General features: G+C 44.8%; 1 protein-coding gene across 2 annotated transcripts in view; it reads left to right on the top strand.

The window, feature by feature from the left end:
* YAP1 (Yes1 associated transcriptional regulator) overlaps nucleotides 1–17,311 on the top strand; it is a 538,742-nt gene that overhangs the window by 264,351 nt on the left and 257,080 nt on the right. For both annotated transcript variants that reach the window (XM_069639074.1, XM_069639075.1), the window contains exon 4: nucleotides 8,696–8,809. In XM_069639074.1, the coding sequence (XP_069495175.1) occupies nucleotides 8,696–8,809 (114 nt within the window). The remainder of the gene's footprint in view (nucleotides 1–8,695; nucleotides 8,810–17,311) is intronic.

Genomic DNA, 17,311 nt, shown 5'->3' with positions numbered 1-17,311 from the left:
TGAGAAAGTTTTCCCTGGTGTCAATCCGTGGCTCCGAACCGACTCCTCATTTCTGTCGGGCCTTGCTCACCCACGTCACCCAACGGAGCCCCGTGCCTCCAAACGTCTTGGCGTTTGGCAACCTTTAAGGGTTGCCCGTACCTTTGTGCCAGGGGACTGTCCAAAGTTCTGTGTGTCCGAAGTTTAGCACTGTCCTGCGCCTGCCTCTGATCCGACTACGACTCCCTCAATCGGAGCACCACAATCAATGGTCGGAGGGCGCTCAACGCTCATGCAGGGTTTTTTCTCCCAGTTATTCCAGAGGTGGCCAATGGGTGTCCCGGGAGTACCTTTCGTCCCTTCTGAGGGGGTGGGGGGGTGGGCAGGCTCTCTGTCTGGCCCTCATGCAGCCTGCTGCATCTGGTCGCCGGGCACTCTGGTGTGGTTAGTCCCCCATAGTGGTCCTCTCGTCAAGGGCTTGCAGCATGTTTGTCCGGTGCTGGTATTATCGGCTCTCTGCCAAAATGGTGCCAAGTGAGGTCCACCACAGTTAGCACAGCAGTTACAGCCTCCGATTTATCTTGGGAATTGCGGTATATTAGTACCAGCAGGTCTCATGCATCTTATCCAGCAGAGTTGTCATGCATTTCTTCAGGCGAACACTGGCTATTTGCTCAAGATGTCTGCGGCTCACACAGAGAAGCTACGGATCACATCCTCACTCTTCCATCACGTAACAGCACCCCCTCCAACCTCTTTTTTGATTATTAATGGAACGGGGCTAAAACCTGTTTGGAGTCTTCAGTTGATTTTGTCACATAGTGACAGCTCTCTCATGTTCCTCAGATTAAAAAGGTCACCGTTCAGTACCTCTTCAACTCCTCGTACTAGGCATATTTTACCTTTGATGGACATGACGATCAAAATTCACACTAGTCTGAGCTCACATCCTTCCAAGATTAGACTACTGTAACCGCCATTATTTGGGACTTTGAAAAAACAAGAAGACACACCAGCTTTAACTTCTACAAAACAAGAGCAGGGCCCAAACGCCTCAATGTTGGAAACGCATCACACCTAGACTGAATACGCTCCACTGGCACAGAGAATAACATTTTTTAAAAATTATTCATCCGACAGCAAACCACCTAGAACAAAGCCCTCTTCTAACCACAACATTAACGTCACAAATAGCGTCATTGGTCTGGCCACAATATCTCCTTGCCTCACCCACCCCTAACACGATTTCTTTCATCCTTGGCATCCTTACCTTGACTTTCATGGGTGCCCGGGTTCTTCATCTCATATCGAGCAGCAATTTCCCGAACCAACAGTGTATACCTCTTTTATAGCATATTGTAACGAGTAGAGCCTTTTGATGGCACAATTTCCCTCATTTGCCAATTCCCAGTTGAACATCGGGTAAACTGTATTTATTTGAGATTGATGTTGGTAAAATGAGAAGTGAAATGGAAGTTATCTGTGGGTGGTCAGAAGTAAGTGTTGTTTTGACTTATAATGCCTTTTAATGATTTTCAGTCCTTTCTATGTCTTGCAGCGCCATGTTGTGATTTTCTAAAAGTGGTTTAAGAAGTGTCTGCGACCCACACGAAGCTGCCGATCGAAGTCTGACTTCTCCATGCACTAACACACCCAAATTCAATGTTTCAACAGACCATATACACATTGACCAAGCAGCCGAGACATGGCAATCGAACCCGCCCAACCAAGATTGCTACACCTCTACAACAATTTTTCCACAGCTCTGGCCAATGCATTTCAGCACCCTGGGCACACATGCCCCCCCTAAGGACACAAATACACAAATGCCTTCATGCTCCCTACACAACACCTACATACTGACCAACATGTTGGCTCAGGGTAGCTCGAATCTGCACACATCGGCACAATGGCAAAGCTACCTTGCATTTCCTCTCCCCACTAACCTAATCCACATCCTCTTTCACAACCGCCAGAGCATCTAGAAACTATGCAAATGACAGCACAGCATGATATAAATCCCAGTACCGTAACATAAAATAACAAATAGCCAAAAAGGAAGCATAGATAGACAGCAAGAAACTCCTGCCCCGCCACAGCCAAGTGGCTCAGACACAGAGGAAAGACTTAAACATTCCAAGTATCTACACTCGGGAACAATCTTACCCGGACCTCTGAAAACCATAAGAGGACCAAACAAATTTAAGAAAGCGTCTAAAAACCTACATTTTCAAACAATCTTTTAACCTTCTGCACATGAATACAAACCCCTTACACCTGGGTCGACACTGGTTTACCAGCTATTTTGGCTTTTGTATCATCAATCGCACTTAGCTGGACCCTTACACGCAACTTGGAACATTTTACAAACCCATGGTGAAAGTGCCTAAGGATTTAGTGGCCAACTTAATCTGAAACCTATTGCACTTGTAAAATAGGAATATTAGGTACATAGTGTATATGGTTATTGTAACCCTGACAATTCGTGTTCCTTCTTCCCTTCATCCCTTCTCTGTCCTTTGTCCCCACGCAAGCCTTCCTTATTATTCTGCTGCCATGAAGTAGCTGTTGCTGCAACAGACACTGAAAAAATCGCCAAGAAATAAGCTTGCTGAATGTTGTCCCCTATAACGGGACGTTTTGGTGCCATAGAAGATGTGATTTGATGTAACGAGCTCTGTGCCTCTTCGCCAATTACCTTGTGTACATATACCATTCGCCTCCTCCTTCCGGTACCATCTGATGCATCTAATCTGTACGACCTTCAAGATTTCTTTCCTTTTCAGCTACCCCTCCCTAGTTTGATAACAGTATTTCCCAGTAGGTACTCTAAGGAGCATTGTGGTGTAGGTTAACATTCTAAGCCATCTTTCCGTTATCTGATGATCCATCACCCTTTTTGCTGCAGCTCCCCTCTTGCTGTCCTTTCACTTATTCTTTTTCCCTAAAATTCTGGAAGATGCACTGTGCTCGTTTGTTCTATCTCCAGTTTTCTTTCAGAAGATTATAATTGTATTTGCAACATACTTGTATTTTTGTTTCCTCGCATCAGTATGACTACATTTGCCCAGCTTTTTCTTCTCGTCTTGCGATATTATTTCAAATCCCTGTAATTTTTAAAAAAGGTTGGATCGTCACTCCTGCATAGTCCTACTATATACAGCAACCCCAGCAATGTTATGGTGGGTTTGAAATGGCTTCAAATAAAACGTTCACCTGAAATGTGATAGTAGAACAATCCATTTGAGCCAGGTCACGCATGCCACAACCCATCTAGTAACCATCACTGGAAGTGCGCTTCCAGTTCATACCCACAAGGCATTGTGGGTATGTAAATCACCAAAATGCATGATTTGTACTCCTGAAAATTGCATTTGTCTTATAGGGTAGTGCTACTTTATGCATAGCTTAATGAACAGTCCTTTCTCAAGACTGCAGACCACTACATTTAAGGAATAATCCGTGTAGTATAGTCTGTCAGTCTTGTGGTTGGGGCATGTTTAGCAATGTTATTTTCACGTTTCAGGTGCAAAGTTTTCTTTGAAGCATTTTTAAACCCACATTACATTGCTGGGGCTTGCTAAATATGTCCCAATGCTCAAAAAACAAGACTGTCAGAATATAGTGCACAGAACACCTCTCATTAAAGGTTTTACAAAAATGTGTAATACTAGCTACCATATCAAATCGGAATGTATATTTATTTGTATACCTGCAGTGTTCCTGCCTTTGTAAAACAAAAAAAAAAAAAGTTTCACTTTTCTTATATTCTTGGTTCACTTATATTCTTAGTTCATACATATGACTCCAGACATTAAATGAGCATTTACTGCGATTTTCTATTCACACCTCACAACAGACTCCGCTTCTCTAGGAAGTTATTCTGCAACATCTGTAACAATGAGGACAATAAATAACATAATCCTTAAACACTATTTTCAATTTTGGACAAATAGTTTCAGCGTTCTAGCCTTCTCTTCATTGTTGTAGATCTTGCTGCATTAACTTTCAAGCGTATTTAGCCTGAGGTGTGAATGGGAGTAGTACATCTGTCATTTAATGTGTAGAGGTTTTTGATTAACTCTGAGGAATAGAAGTCAAAAGTTGTCTTGGAAAAAAGCTTATGAATGCATGGCTGACATTTGTATAACAATTCAACATTTTGCATTCTGATTTGATATTTTAGCCGGTTGTATGTATTATTGTATTAACTTTAATGTGATAATGCTGTAGTTGCATTCAATTACTGTATTTATGTTAAAATTAATGTTTTGGTTCTCATAATATGCAAGAAAATGGTGGTTGTTTAAAACAGTGCTACGTTCTTTGGATACGTCTGCTGGAGTGTTGTGATTCAACATAGGGATTACCTTCCCTCTTGGGATTTTGGTTTTATTCTCTGTGCAAAATGTACACCAGTTGGTGGGTCTAGCTTTATAATTTCACGGAACACACAAACGCACGTTTTTTTAATACCTTTTAGTAGCCCAACTTATTATGAAAAGGTGGTATTATAGAATAGCTTTGAAGTTTCTTAGTTTCGAAGTTGGCACTGGTAGAATAGCTCAGTGGCAACCCGCTTGTCTTGGAGGCAAGACGACTCAGAGCAACACAGGTTTGAATTCCGGGTCCGTGCTTAGAAACCTCTTCGGTATTAAGCGTGTTATAAATGACCGTTGATTGTGGAGTAAAGGAACACAAAGTGGACAGTTCTTTCTCATAAGAACTATACATCAGGTTTGAGGGAAGACGCAACAATAATCACTGAAAGCAGTTTACATGTCTAGAAGTGCTTAAAAAAAATATTAAAAGAAAGCACATCGTATGCACACACAATTGCAATGTTAAATGCTCGAAAATTGAAAACATCAGTCTTAATGCGGGCCCCAATTGGGGGTCAGAGCTTATTCATGTTGTCAACTTTCAGTATCTCGAAGATTAAGTGGGGAGTATAGTACTTAAAAGTAAATGGCATATCACTTTTTTAAGCTGCTTCCCACAGTTCATGTTGTCTGGGGTTGCCTGTTAGTATTTTGTGTTGCCTTTTGTCATTAGTTTTCCTTTTTTGGATTGCTGAGTTTTTCAGAATTTAAACTTCAGTCTCAAATTTCTCAACCTTCAACCCTGTGTGTTTTTTTTTTTTTTGCCTGATATTTATTTGTATTTTTTATTTGTGTGGCACTAGGCTGTAAAAGTCCCAAAACACATGCAACAGAGCAATAAAAAAGACGTACGATATTGGACATTTATGAATCGTGGATGGAAAAGTTAAGATAAAAATACAATTCATTATTCCATAATTCACTTAAGCTTAAAAACATAAAACATTCGTAAAAAGCTGTGGGGAGAAAATACTCAGAGCCCCCCATTGCATCAATCAGTGGTCAGCATGCAACTCGCAAATAGCCCAGCTAGTCCCTATTTCCGTGGTCTTAAAAGCCAAGCTTTTGCTTTCATGTTTTCTTATATTCTTTATCACTTTACTGTTTTTGTTCTTGTGAGGAGATTTGTGACAATGGTCCTTATCACTGCTGTGGCACTCAAACAAACCAGTCTTGTTGTTTATGGTGCTTTTTTTTATCTCCCTGTAGCACCAATTGTGGATATATGTTATTTCAATTTGGAAAAAGTAACTTCAGCGTGCCATCTGGTTCTAATTCAAGGTCCTTTTTCTACCACCTCTCCTTCACACTACATCCTCAATTTTATTTGGTTTTAAAAGGGAACACTCAAACGTACTATTCTATATAGAGTACCTCCTATTTGAGATCTGTCTGCTGTAACAGATGTATGAACTGTGTGAAATTGCTAGGAGCGTGGAGAAATTTAGGCCCCCTTGTAGCTTAGAGGAATCTGATAAGTTGGCACCAATAACTCCCAGGATGTTGTTTTGACTCCTCAGGCCAACTAGTACCATACAACCTATATGATAACTCTGTATTTGGGACAGTGTGTAAAGGATCTCATTTGGAAGTTATACTTGTAGCACACTATGTACTAGCTCCATGTTCCACAGAGCTAGCTCTTGCTTGCTTGAGAGCGCCTGAAACCCAGTCGATCATCCTGCTCATCAATACTGTATTTCAAATCCTAAATTTCGAAGCTGCATATTCGAGCTATGCCTGCCCTGTGTCTAATATCTTCCTCCATAAAAGGGTTCACTTGTTTCCAGTTCGTCTACTTTTTTTTCCTGCATGTTCATTCCTTCTCCTTCATTCCCTTGTCCCTTTAGCGCCATCCTTCATGTCTATTGATAGCCCCTAATCTTTCTTCTCTGGGGGACTTTTGGCTTTTGTCATTATTTCCTTATTGGTTCGATCTTGTGCTAAGATCCTCCATTCTCTGTTAACTTTGCAAACTAGTTTGCATAGGGATCGAGGAGCAGGTTCAGTGTTTGGGCTGTGCTATGGTAACCTACGTCTTTTCCAGGACACAGTGATCACCTGCTGCATCTCATTATTGCTTTTTTCTAACACCTTTTCGTTACCTTGGTTCATACCCTAGCCAAGTTTGACTCTTTTAATCTCAAATTTGTTTCAAAGTTCACCCTTAAGTTTAAAGTAATCACTCAGAGCCACATGTCATAATTACCCCTACTTCGCAAGCACTTAATTAATTTGACATGATAGGACTTTATCACTAATTGGTTGTTAAAACATTTTGTCTTTCACTCCCTCAAGTTTGGCTTTGTATTTGCTTTCAAATATTAATATTAGACTTCTTCCTGGTTTTGGCGGCTGCTTAAAGTTGTGTTTCCAAATCTCACAAGAGTAAGCTCCAACAGACAATCTGGCCACTGAGTTTTTTGAGTTTGTGAACTGTGATTCCTCTGTTGCGGCACATGTCTAGCGGAACTGTAGAAACTAGCTAACCCAGCATTTTGCCCTGCAATCTATCCCTTTGCTCCCAGATTATATCGAAGGATTGAGGGGGAGTTTTCAAAAACACACCACCTAATTAGTAGTACTCATGAGTCACTAGTCCAGCTCTATTGACTTCCTTGACACTCTAATGCAAACGCAACTTTTATCCAAAAATATACATCTTTATTTTTTCCCAATAATTCTCAGGTTTTTCTCAAATGTACATAAAATAAAATAATGAAACATACGAAATGGTGCAAAGAGTTATTTAGTGAATGGGGTTGAACGAACTTTTGTCCTGATGAAGGTCTTATGGGAAATTAAGGGGTATGATTGTTTGATCAGACCCCTGTTTGTATAGGCAGAAACGCAGATGTGTCGACCTGTATAGTTTGTTCCCTTGTACATCTAAGTCATGATTGTACTAGGGGTTTAAGATGTTCACAGTAACGCTATAAACTTTGGAAGTATGCACCTGTGTTCCTGCATTTGCCAAACTGTCGATACAGTAACTTATTAATTAGTAAGTACGTGACATTTTGAGATTATACACGCAGACTAGATCCAAACCTGTACATGGGTCAACAGAAGGTTCAGAAATATTGGCTGAGCAGGAGTATTTGTCACTCATTTACTAACACCTTCACTATTTCAGTGCCCATATGTTTTGTTTGTGTATTTTATGTTGTGTACATTTGAGAAATGTTTTTTTGATTTTTGTGAATGTTTGACAAAAAATAACTATGTATACATTTTTTTGGAAAATGTTGTTTGCATTAGTGTGTCAATGAAGACAGTAGCTGGACTAGTGACTTTGTGAGTACTCCCAATTAGGTGTTTTCTTTTTCCAACTGTAATTATCCCGGTGGTGGGAGGTTCTTTTCCGGGTCCCCATTGTTCTGTTATTTAGAGGTAATGGCCACGGTTGTCTGTCAGTGGTCAGAGTTCTTCTGGTGCTAAATCAGCGTCTCTTCAACAGCCCTCTTTTTTACCTGTTCACGTAAAGGCTCCGTGATGTAGATTTCGCCTTCCTTCATTCTTACTGCTCTTTTGATTAATTTCATTGTCTGAGGTTGTTCTTCACTTCACACTGCCTGGCTTCCCATGCCACGCTAACTTCCTTTATATCCACCCATCCCATACCTGCCTTTTCACTGAAAAGGGGGGGATTCAAGTGTGTGGGGTTTACGTTAACCTTTTGTCTGTTCCAACTGAACTCCTTTTCTGGATCTTTTTCTAATACATGAAGTTTGGGGCTGAATCTTTGCCACATGACTGCCCCCCTTACTTTTATTTGCTATATTTGTCTCTGCTTGGTCAGTGGTTTATTGTCCACCTTATGCCTCTTTTAGGCATGTTTCTCAAAAACAATGTTTTGTAGCAGTTTGGTTTCTCTTGGTGACTTTTGCACTTAGGGATTTAGGAGCTGTGTTCTGGTGACCGCTTTCTTGTGTCCCCTAACAGTTACACATGCAGTCTCATCTGAAAAGTCTCCCAAACGTTTGCTCGAAGCATTAGATACAAATCGTGAGTGTCATAACATGAAAATGAACATGTACATTTCAAGCATGCTGCTTTTTCCAGCAATGTACCTCCCAATAAGATCTGCAGCAGCAATATTTATTAAAGATCATATTTTAGAAGATTGTCTAATTGATGTAACGTATTGGTAAACTGTTTCTCTTGACTTGCATGACTCCATGATAACTTCATACGTCATTAGAATTAATGACCAAACCAGGAAAGTAATGCTTTTTGAAAGGGATGGTACCAATTCATTCTCTGACTAATTATTATTTTTTTTTCTGATCATACAGAGCACTAACTAGTTTTCATTCCTTTTCCTATTGCAGGCCCCTTGCCTGATGGATGGGAGCAAGCTATGACCCAGGATGGAGAGATTTACTACATTAATCATAAGAACAAAAGCACCTCTTGGCTAGATCCAAGGCTAGACCCACGCTTTGGTAAATGTTAATCTAACTAGTTTCGGTTTACTTTCAATTAGTAGTTGTGTGTATGTATATGTATCATTTATCATAAAATCTTTGACACCAATGCATAAAAGGAGCTTTTCCCATTTTGATTGTTTAAGCTAGCCGCCATCTTAAGTACCTTTTTTCTAGGTTACTTCCACCTCAAGCTCGGGTTCATAAACATGACTGGTAAATAATCTAGTAACCATTTAATGTCCGCATTAATCATATTCTATGTGTCATGAGTTGATAATTTCCATTTGAATAAAAACCAACACTACTTATTTAGGGTGGGCACGTAGGTAGCTCCTTTATGTGACTTAATGTGTGGTCACTAGAAAGCATTATTTCAAAATATATACTTTTCTTAACACTGCGAGAAATCAGTGATGTAAACCTGGATCCAGAACATTGTTTTGTCCTCTGCAACCCTGGGATTTGCACCCCATTCAGTGTGCAATCTTTGTGTCATGAATAGACCTACATCTAGAATTGTCTGTACCCTGCCTGACATGTTCAATTTCCATAATTATGGAATCCTGGAGCATGACTGGAGACACAAGTTGTGTCTAAAATATGAAAGGCCAGGAAAGCTCCAAGTCTCTTGAGTCCACTTCTGTGTAGGTTGAAACCTTATTCATTCGTAAATTTACTAGGCACCTTTGCCAGTTTGCCCTTTTAGCTCATTATTCTTTATATGATATGATATGGCATTTGTAACGCGCCTATACACAAGTGTTTCAAGGCGCGACGAGGCAGGGAGGGGGGAACAAGGGGAAGACAGACAACAATCCTAGTAGGCCAGGTGTCATTCAGACCGCGCAAGTGCAGGGGTAGGGGGAAGGGAAAAAGTGCAAGGGGGAGGGGGGGGGAGTGCAGTACAAATAAGTAGAATATAAATAAAATAATAAATAAATAGGGCCAGCTGGTGGCAAGTGCAAGGTAAGTGCAGACAAGTGCTGGGGGGGTGGGGGCTGTAGTGATACAGAGACAGTCCCGCAGTGCAGGGGTTGCCAGGGAGGCAGTGCAAGTGAAGAGTGACTGGGCCCAGGACCGAGGTCGGTGAGAGTGGCCCAGTTGCAGAATCAGTGCAGTTTTGGTGAAGAATTTAGCAAGGGAGAGAGAAAGCAGAAGTGAAGAGGAAGGTTTTGAGGTGCTTCCGGAACCGGAGATGGTTCTCCTCAAGTTTCAGGGAGGCAGGAAGGCTGTTCCAGAGGGAGGCCCCTGCCGCGGAGAGAGATCTACCCCCAGCTTGTTGCTTCGAGAAGCGGCTGACCCTGAGGAAGTTGGAGACGGATGAGCGTAGGGCTCGGGAAGGAAGATATTTAGGAAGAGAGAGTTGAAGGTATTTAGGCCCCAGGCCCCAGAAGGCCTTGTGGACAATGCAGAGGGTTTTGAACTTAATCCTCGCAGCCACTGGGAGCCAGTGTAGAGATTTCAGTCCTGGAGAGATACGGTCCCTGGGCTTGAGGCCAAGGACAAGTCTCGCAGTTCTGTTCTGGATGAGTTGCAGAGGGCGGAGAGTGGAGGCAGGCAGATTAAGATAGAGGCTGTTACAGTAGTCCAGCTTCGAGAGAACCAGGGCTCGGGAGACAGTGAGCTTCTGGGGGAAGGAGAGGAAGGGAAGAATACCTCTCAGGAGGTGCAGCTGGTAATGTGACTTCTTAGAGATGTCAGATATATGAGGAGAGAAGGAGAGTGTGGAGTCGATGATGACCCCGAGGTTTTTTGCCTTGCAGGTAGGAGCAGGAAGAGGGCCAAGAGAGGCCGCTTAGAGACGTCAGATATATGAGGAGAGAAGGAGAGTGTGGAGTCGAAGATGACCCCGAGGTTTTTGCCTTGCAGGTAGGAGCAGGAAGAGGGCCTTTTTTCACTGAAAGTTCAAATGTCACCCTAGGGTAGCAGGGTGAAAATAGATCAGTCTGAGGGCTTCACAGGCATGGGCTGCACTTCCCTATTTGTGCTCAGCTCTCGTCCCTTTTCTCCATACTGCTGGGACATTCAGTCCTATGGGACGGAATTGGAGCATTTTTGCAGCACCCAATTTCTTGTCCTTTTTATTTTTACTTAAACTGTGCGTATGAAGGGCCTCGCCTCTGCCTCCTCATGCCCCTTCATCAGTCCCTTTTCTCATGCAAGTAGGACAGTCCCCTCGGCTCGTCTCACTAGCGATGGAACTGTGGGAATTGCCCATTTAACCTCATGTACTTGTACAGCCCCTCCACCTTCCCAGGGAGAATTCAGAGGCAGATGCCCTACGCAGATTAGAGATCTCCACCCAGAGGTGGTGCAAGACCCGCTTGTGAGGTGGGGTCTCCCCTCAACGAATATCTTTGTGACTCCTTGGAACTTAGTGGCCCCTGGCTGAGCAGGCACCAGAACTGTTTGGGAGATGTCTATTTTGTGGGCGGGACTGGCACTTTACGTGTTCCTAGTGAAAACAGTGAGGATGAAGTGAAGTGCGGGCACCACAATGGTACAATTTCAATTCAGAAAAGGTAGAATAACTTCAAGGCATCTTCCAGAACATGAAAAAGCACAATTTCAGGAATAAGTAAAGATGGAAGAGATTTTGAGAATTTTCAGAACAATAGTCGGATCCGGAGACGCTACACAGGTAGTTAATACATAAGCTAATTCAGCAATAAGCCCCTTGCAGGGGCCGCCTAACTACTTCAGGAAATGCCCCCGGGCCCATAGTTACAGGCCCAAGCGAAGCAGTGCATTGTACGATACAGGCATCTGGTCTCCTCGGGGATATATCAACCCATCACAGCCTTATGGCTATATGCCCCAGGCGCCTCAGTGCTTTGACCAGGAGCAGAGGCCCAGCGCCTCGGAAGGCCACCCCCCTAGGGACCCGGCGGCTAGCGAGGACCACTTCTTCGAGCACATACTCTTCCTCATGCATTCCCCTCAGATGAAGGGGCTCCTGAAGGATGTAGTGAGAGGTCATCCCCCATGTGGCTTCCCCGGCCGCCGCCTCTGGGTACTTCTCACGTTCCTCCAGCTCTGCCGGTTCCAGTGCCAGTCCTTCCCCTGGTCTAGGCCCTACCGGTTAAGAGCACTCCACCTCCTGTACCACTAACACCTCCCCCCTCAACAGCCGTTGGCCCTATCTTCGGTGATTGAGGGACCCCGTTGGCACCTTTGTCCCAGGGCCGGACTCCCCTTAGTCTGAAAAGACGGGGTTGGGGGGTGATGACACCCAGGACGATTAACCCTCGGCATCCATTAAGACCGTTTCATAGCTGCCATCAGAGCAGGGCCTGGCAGAGTTCTTGGGGGGGTCCCTATGCCTGAGGAAGCCCCCCAGGAGTCTGGAGTGCTTGCAGAGGTTTTGGGTAAGCACATCACTATCCGGTCTGGCATCCCTCTTCAGAAGGATGTCCTGCAGGTGGCGAGAAAGGTCTGGGAGAAGCACAGGGCCAATGCCCAGATGAACAAGAAGCTGGACAGCAGGTTCAGGCTGATGAACAGGGAGACGATCCTCCTGTCCTCCCACCTGCCTCCGTATTCTTCAGTTGTGGCTGCAGCCTCATTATTTTAATTATATTCATAACCGTCATCTTCCTTGTCTTCCGAAGGAGGAGAGGACTGCATCTTCAGCAAGTTAATGTAGACACCCTCTTGGCTGCAGCTAACCAGAAGCTGTGGCGGGAGCTTGGGGAATTTCTGCCCGACCTTCATTCGGGCAAGCAAGCCTCCTTCAAGGCCGGTCTGACAGATGCACGGGCCATTGCGCAGGACCTCATGGAGTCTTCGGACTCCCACATCGACACAGCCAGCAGAGGGATGTGCCTTGGTGCCGAGATGAGAAGGACAGCGTGGATGCATGCCATCAAGTTTTCATCTGACGTGCAGGAGTGGATCTTGGATTTCATTCGCCAACCGATGACGAGTTGAGAGAAGAAAACCTCCACTCAAACTGCCAAGTCCTGGGCCATCCTGACAAAGTCAGGCCAGAAGTTCTTCCCTCAGCCTCAGGGCAGGACCGAGTTCAAACCCTGCTTTTTCTCTGGCTTCCAGGGGTTTTGGGACCGCGGTACACGGAGGCCTGACGGGTCGCCCAGCGACAACAGGAGGAAGCAGCACAGGACTTGGCGTAGGTTTTTCCGCTCACCTTCCTAAACTCCCCCCTCTGACGCCACGAAGCATTGACGTCCAGGTCGGGGAACACAGTTCGCCCGTGGGGGGCTGTTTGGCTCTTTTCCAGGAGCCCTGGAAGTGTCTTTTCAACAACCCATGGATCCTATCCGTAGTCTCCATGGGCTTTAGTCTTCCTCTTCCTCTACCATCGTCTCCTCTTTGTCAGATCAGGTCCCCAGCTCTTTTACATGAAGGTCCTTTTGCTCTTGCCGATGCAGACAATGTTACCGGTTCCTCTTTCAGACAGAGGCACCGGATACTATTCCAGTATTTTTGCGTTACCCAAGAACAACCAGGCTGTCCTGAGGGAAGTCCTGGACCGGTCATTCCTGAATCTGTCTTTACCGCTAGAACGCTTAAAATGATTACGCCCGCGCACATAGCAGATTCTGTGTGTGCAGGGGACTGGATGTGTTCCCTGGACCTTAAGGATGCGTACCTGCATGTACCACTCTACCAACCGCATCAGTAGTTTCTGCGGTTCACGATTGTTGTACTATTTTCAGTACAAGATGTACTGAACTCGGCCCCTTGTGTCTTCACGAAGTTGACGAACGCAGTGGTCGTCCTTCTCTACTTGGAGGTCCTCATTTATACCCTTATTTGGATGACTGGCTGCTGAGGGTGGGGTCACCCGAGGGGGTGGTGCACTCCTGCCAGAGATTGGCAATAGTGGCAGTTGTGCCCATCCCAGGGTCTGGTGTTCCTAGGGGTGCATTGGAACACGGCCGCTCAGTGGGTGTTCCCATGCCCAAGAGTCTCCTGTCCCTCTGCAGGGCGGTGGGGCAATTTCTCACCAACTCGACCACCTTGGCATGCTGGCTCCAACACCTTCTGGTCCTGATGGCTCCTTGCATGCTCACTGTACAGCACACTTGCCTCCAGATGAGGTGCCTTCAGCTCCAACTGGCGGCTAATACGCTAAGGGATATACGACAGGCGGAAGGTAGGGGAACAGTATGTTAAGTGAAGACTGAGAGCAGCAGGCACCCAGCCTCCGCTCCCCTTCATCTGCTCTGTGGTTCTGGAACACAGCAAACCAAACAGAAAGCAACACATCTTCCCCCTTAACAGTGAATATAAAACAACATAGCACAGCCCCCTTCAACGGTCTAGACGCAAATGCAATCACATGCTCCTCCTTCCCACCATCTATTTGCAACACTGATGCTCCCCAACCTAGCAAACTGGCATCCACTGTCAACACGGTCTTCTGACCACTCATAAACCCTCCCAATGAAGGAGCCTTAGCAATTCCTTACTTAATTCTCTCGAAGGCTTCCTTACACTCATCCGACCACTGAAAAATGGGGCCTTTTTTAACAACCATAGTTGCAAAATGACTGTCAAATGTATGATAGAACACCACCGTTCCTATAAAGGACCTCAATTGATCTCTATCCTGCAGTGCAGGGGCCTTACTTATACTCTCTACTAAACTGTACTTGGGAGAGATCCCTTGTGCCGAGATCTTGTGTCCTAAATATTCCACCTTGCGCACTCCAATTTTACATTTGATACGCTGTGCTGTCAGGCCAGCTTCACCCAGTTTCTCCAACACACACTTCAACACTCTTATCATGTTGTTCCAAACAATCAGCAAAAATTAGAATATCATCTTGGGACACAATCACATTGCTGACTCCTTCAACACTTTCTCCATCATTTGCTGAAACACAGCTGCAGCCGATGCCAACCCAAAAGGCATCCTTAGGTATTTGAAGGTTCCCTCCGGTGTGATGAAGTCTGTGACATCCTGACATTCTTGGGATAGTGGTACTTGATGAAATGCTGCCGATAAATTCATAACGGTGAACCAACTAGACTCTCCCAAAATAGAGGACGCTTCCGATATGACTGATAACTGGTGCCTTTCCACCAAGATGTTTTTGTTAAGCTCCCTTAAATCAACACACAAACAAATCTTCCCATTGTTTTTCGCCACCAGGACCATCGGAGATAACCATACATGGGATGCTAGTGCAAATGTTCGCTGGAGGGGGCTGGGCAAAGGGCCGCCCAGAATTCCGAAGTGGATGTTGGGATTCAAAGAATTATGCCTTTCAAATGTGCTATGTTCTGGGCAGCGAAAATGTGGTGGCAGATTGTCTCTCATCTCCGTATGGATGGTGAAAATTAAATTGTAGGGAAGGTGCACGAGGTTGTAATGGTGGTGGGCGCCTTGGATGAAGTGACTTGGAAGGTAGCAGAAGGAAAGGAAACAGTACTCGGTAGGGCGAAGGAATGGACTGCGGAAGGTTTGCCAGGTAGGAATGAGTTAGAGGAAGTTTGATTGGTTCTATGAGAGTTGTTTGTCGGGACCTGGAGGGAAGGCTCAGGAGGGGGCAAAAGGAGATTCCCCCTGAAGGTATTCGAGAGAGACTAATTGATATTGCTCACCAAGGACATTGTGGCATGAATAACAGGGTTCCTGGTGGCCGGCTACGGATTGCAGTGTGGCTAGGAAGCAAAGCAAATGTAATGTTTGTCTGGCGAGTGACAATTGCAAAGTGGTGCGGGAGAGCCACTTCGTCCAGTGCGGGTACCGGAAGAACCATGGAAAAAAAGTGGCGGTGGACTTGATGGGTCCCATTCCGGGTTTAGGTGAAGGCATCACATGGTGTATTATCATTCAAAGTGGATAGAATGGAAGGGGTTGAAGGAGGCTACGACGGCATAATTGGTGTTTTTTTAATCGTTTATTTACGTGAAGGGTTTCCCACAGAAATTGTGACGGATAATGGTCTGCAATTTTTATTCGAACACGGAGGACATTTTGGACGCGGTTTAGCATTTTGCACAATCGCATGGCGTTATCATCCCAGGGCTAATGGATAAGTGGAACGAGAAGATAGGTTTTTGAAGGGAGGTATTCAGTTGGCTATGAACAATTGTGAAGCTACGATCCAGAATCCATAAGAAGTAGCCAAATCCAGCCAATTTGTCTTTCTACAAAATGGCCGGGGCATCTGCGACTCAGCAACACAGTCTGTTTACTACTGTTGCCTAGCAGCTGTACACAGAAGACCTTATCTGTAGGCTATTCCAGGCCGCCGGCAGGCAGAAGCAGGCCCTTTGAATTAAGGCCCGCGATTCAAGGCCCCCTGTCTGTGCCTGTCCATGCCGGAAGTGCAGCACAGCGGACTATCCTCACAGTACTATGCCAATCTCTCAGGACCATCTCATTATTGACCTGAGTAGCCCACTTATCGGACCTGCTGCCCCTAGACTCTTTTATCATGTACCTGCCTAACGTTGCTACCAGTGCACCTCATATCTAGCTAGCTCACCCGCTAACGGTAAACCACTATGATAAATCTGCTTCAGATTCATGTCTGTATACACTGTCACAACGGTATGCTCATAGTGATTACTCAGGCATGTAACAATTGTATGTGTGTACTGCTACAGACCCTAAAGTAATACTACCGACCGCTAGCATGTTTAGCATACTTCCTCATGTAGAATGTTAGTATCACCCACACCCACGGTTAGTATCTATTTTAGATGCTCATGAGGAGAACACTACCCACATACATTTGGATATACGCGCATTCATTTAATCTCCTTACAAGCCGCTGCCTCTATCAGCAATTATACATGCCAAGAGATCACCAAAATTAGTATCGTGAGACTGTAGTATACCACAGAAGTCGGAGGTACGCCTGCTCATGATATACCGCTATATTGTTCCCAAATGTATACTGTTCATATTCCTGCTACTTAGTCTAATAGTTGTAAAAAATAAACCTTTGCCCTAGCTACCACTAGACAAATCCATCAGCGGCAGAGAAGTCTCAAGTCCATAGTCATGACTCTGACAACACAGGATGGGCATAACACCTCTGGGTCAACCTTAGGTATGCAGAGGTCGCCTCCTCCCACCCATTCTATATAACTTACCAACTTGCTTCCGCTTTTCCATAGTTCAACAATGTAACCACATTCTCACCACACAGTATCCCCAATGACAATCCTCCACTCACACCTTCCCAATGGATAAAGAAATGTGCCACCCGTCCTACACCCAACATACCTTGCCCACCTACTATAAGGAACACCAGACTACGATTCCAGCCATGGATACATATCTCCATAAAAAGAATCATTACAAGAACGCCAAACAAACCCACAAGTATTCCACCAAACGGAGGACTCCGAAATATAACAGGAAACCCCCACTTCCTATCCCACTACCAATGCAACTAGTACCCATGTTTGGCAGTAAGTGGCGAGCACACCCCAATCTCCTACCAGTTACTGTGCCCACTCAGACCAACTTGGACCTACCTAAATCAGAGTTACCACTTATCATGGTGGTCTCATTAATGTGAGATCCCTCAC

This window comes from Ambystoma mexicanum, chromosome 7q, assembly GCF_040938575.1.
Source record: "Ambystoma mexicanum isolate Mex_15411 chromosome 7q, UKY_AmexF1_1, whole genome shotgun sequence".
Taxonomy (NCBI): Eukaryota; Metazoa; Chordata; class Amphibia; order Caudata; family Ambystomatidae; genus Ambystoma; species Ambystoma mexicanum.
This window is presented reverse-complemented; position numbering and strand designations above follow the sequence as displayed.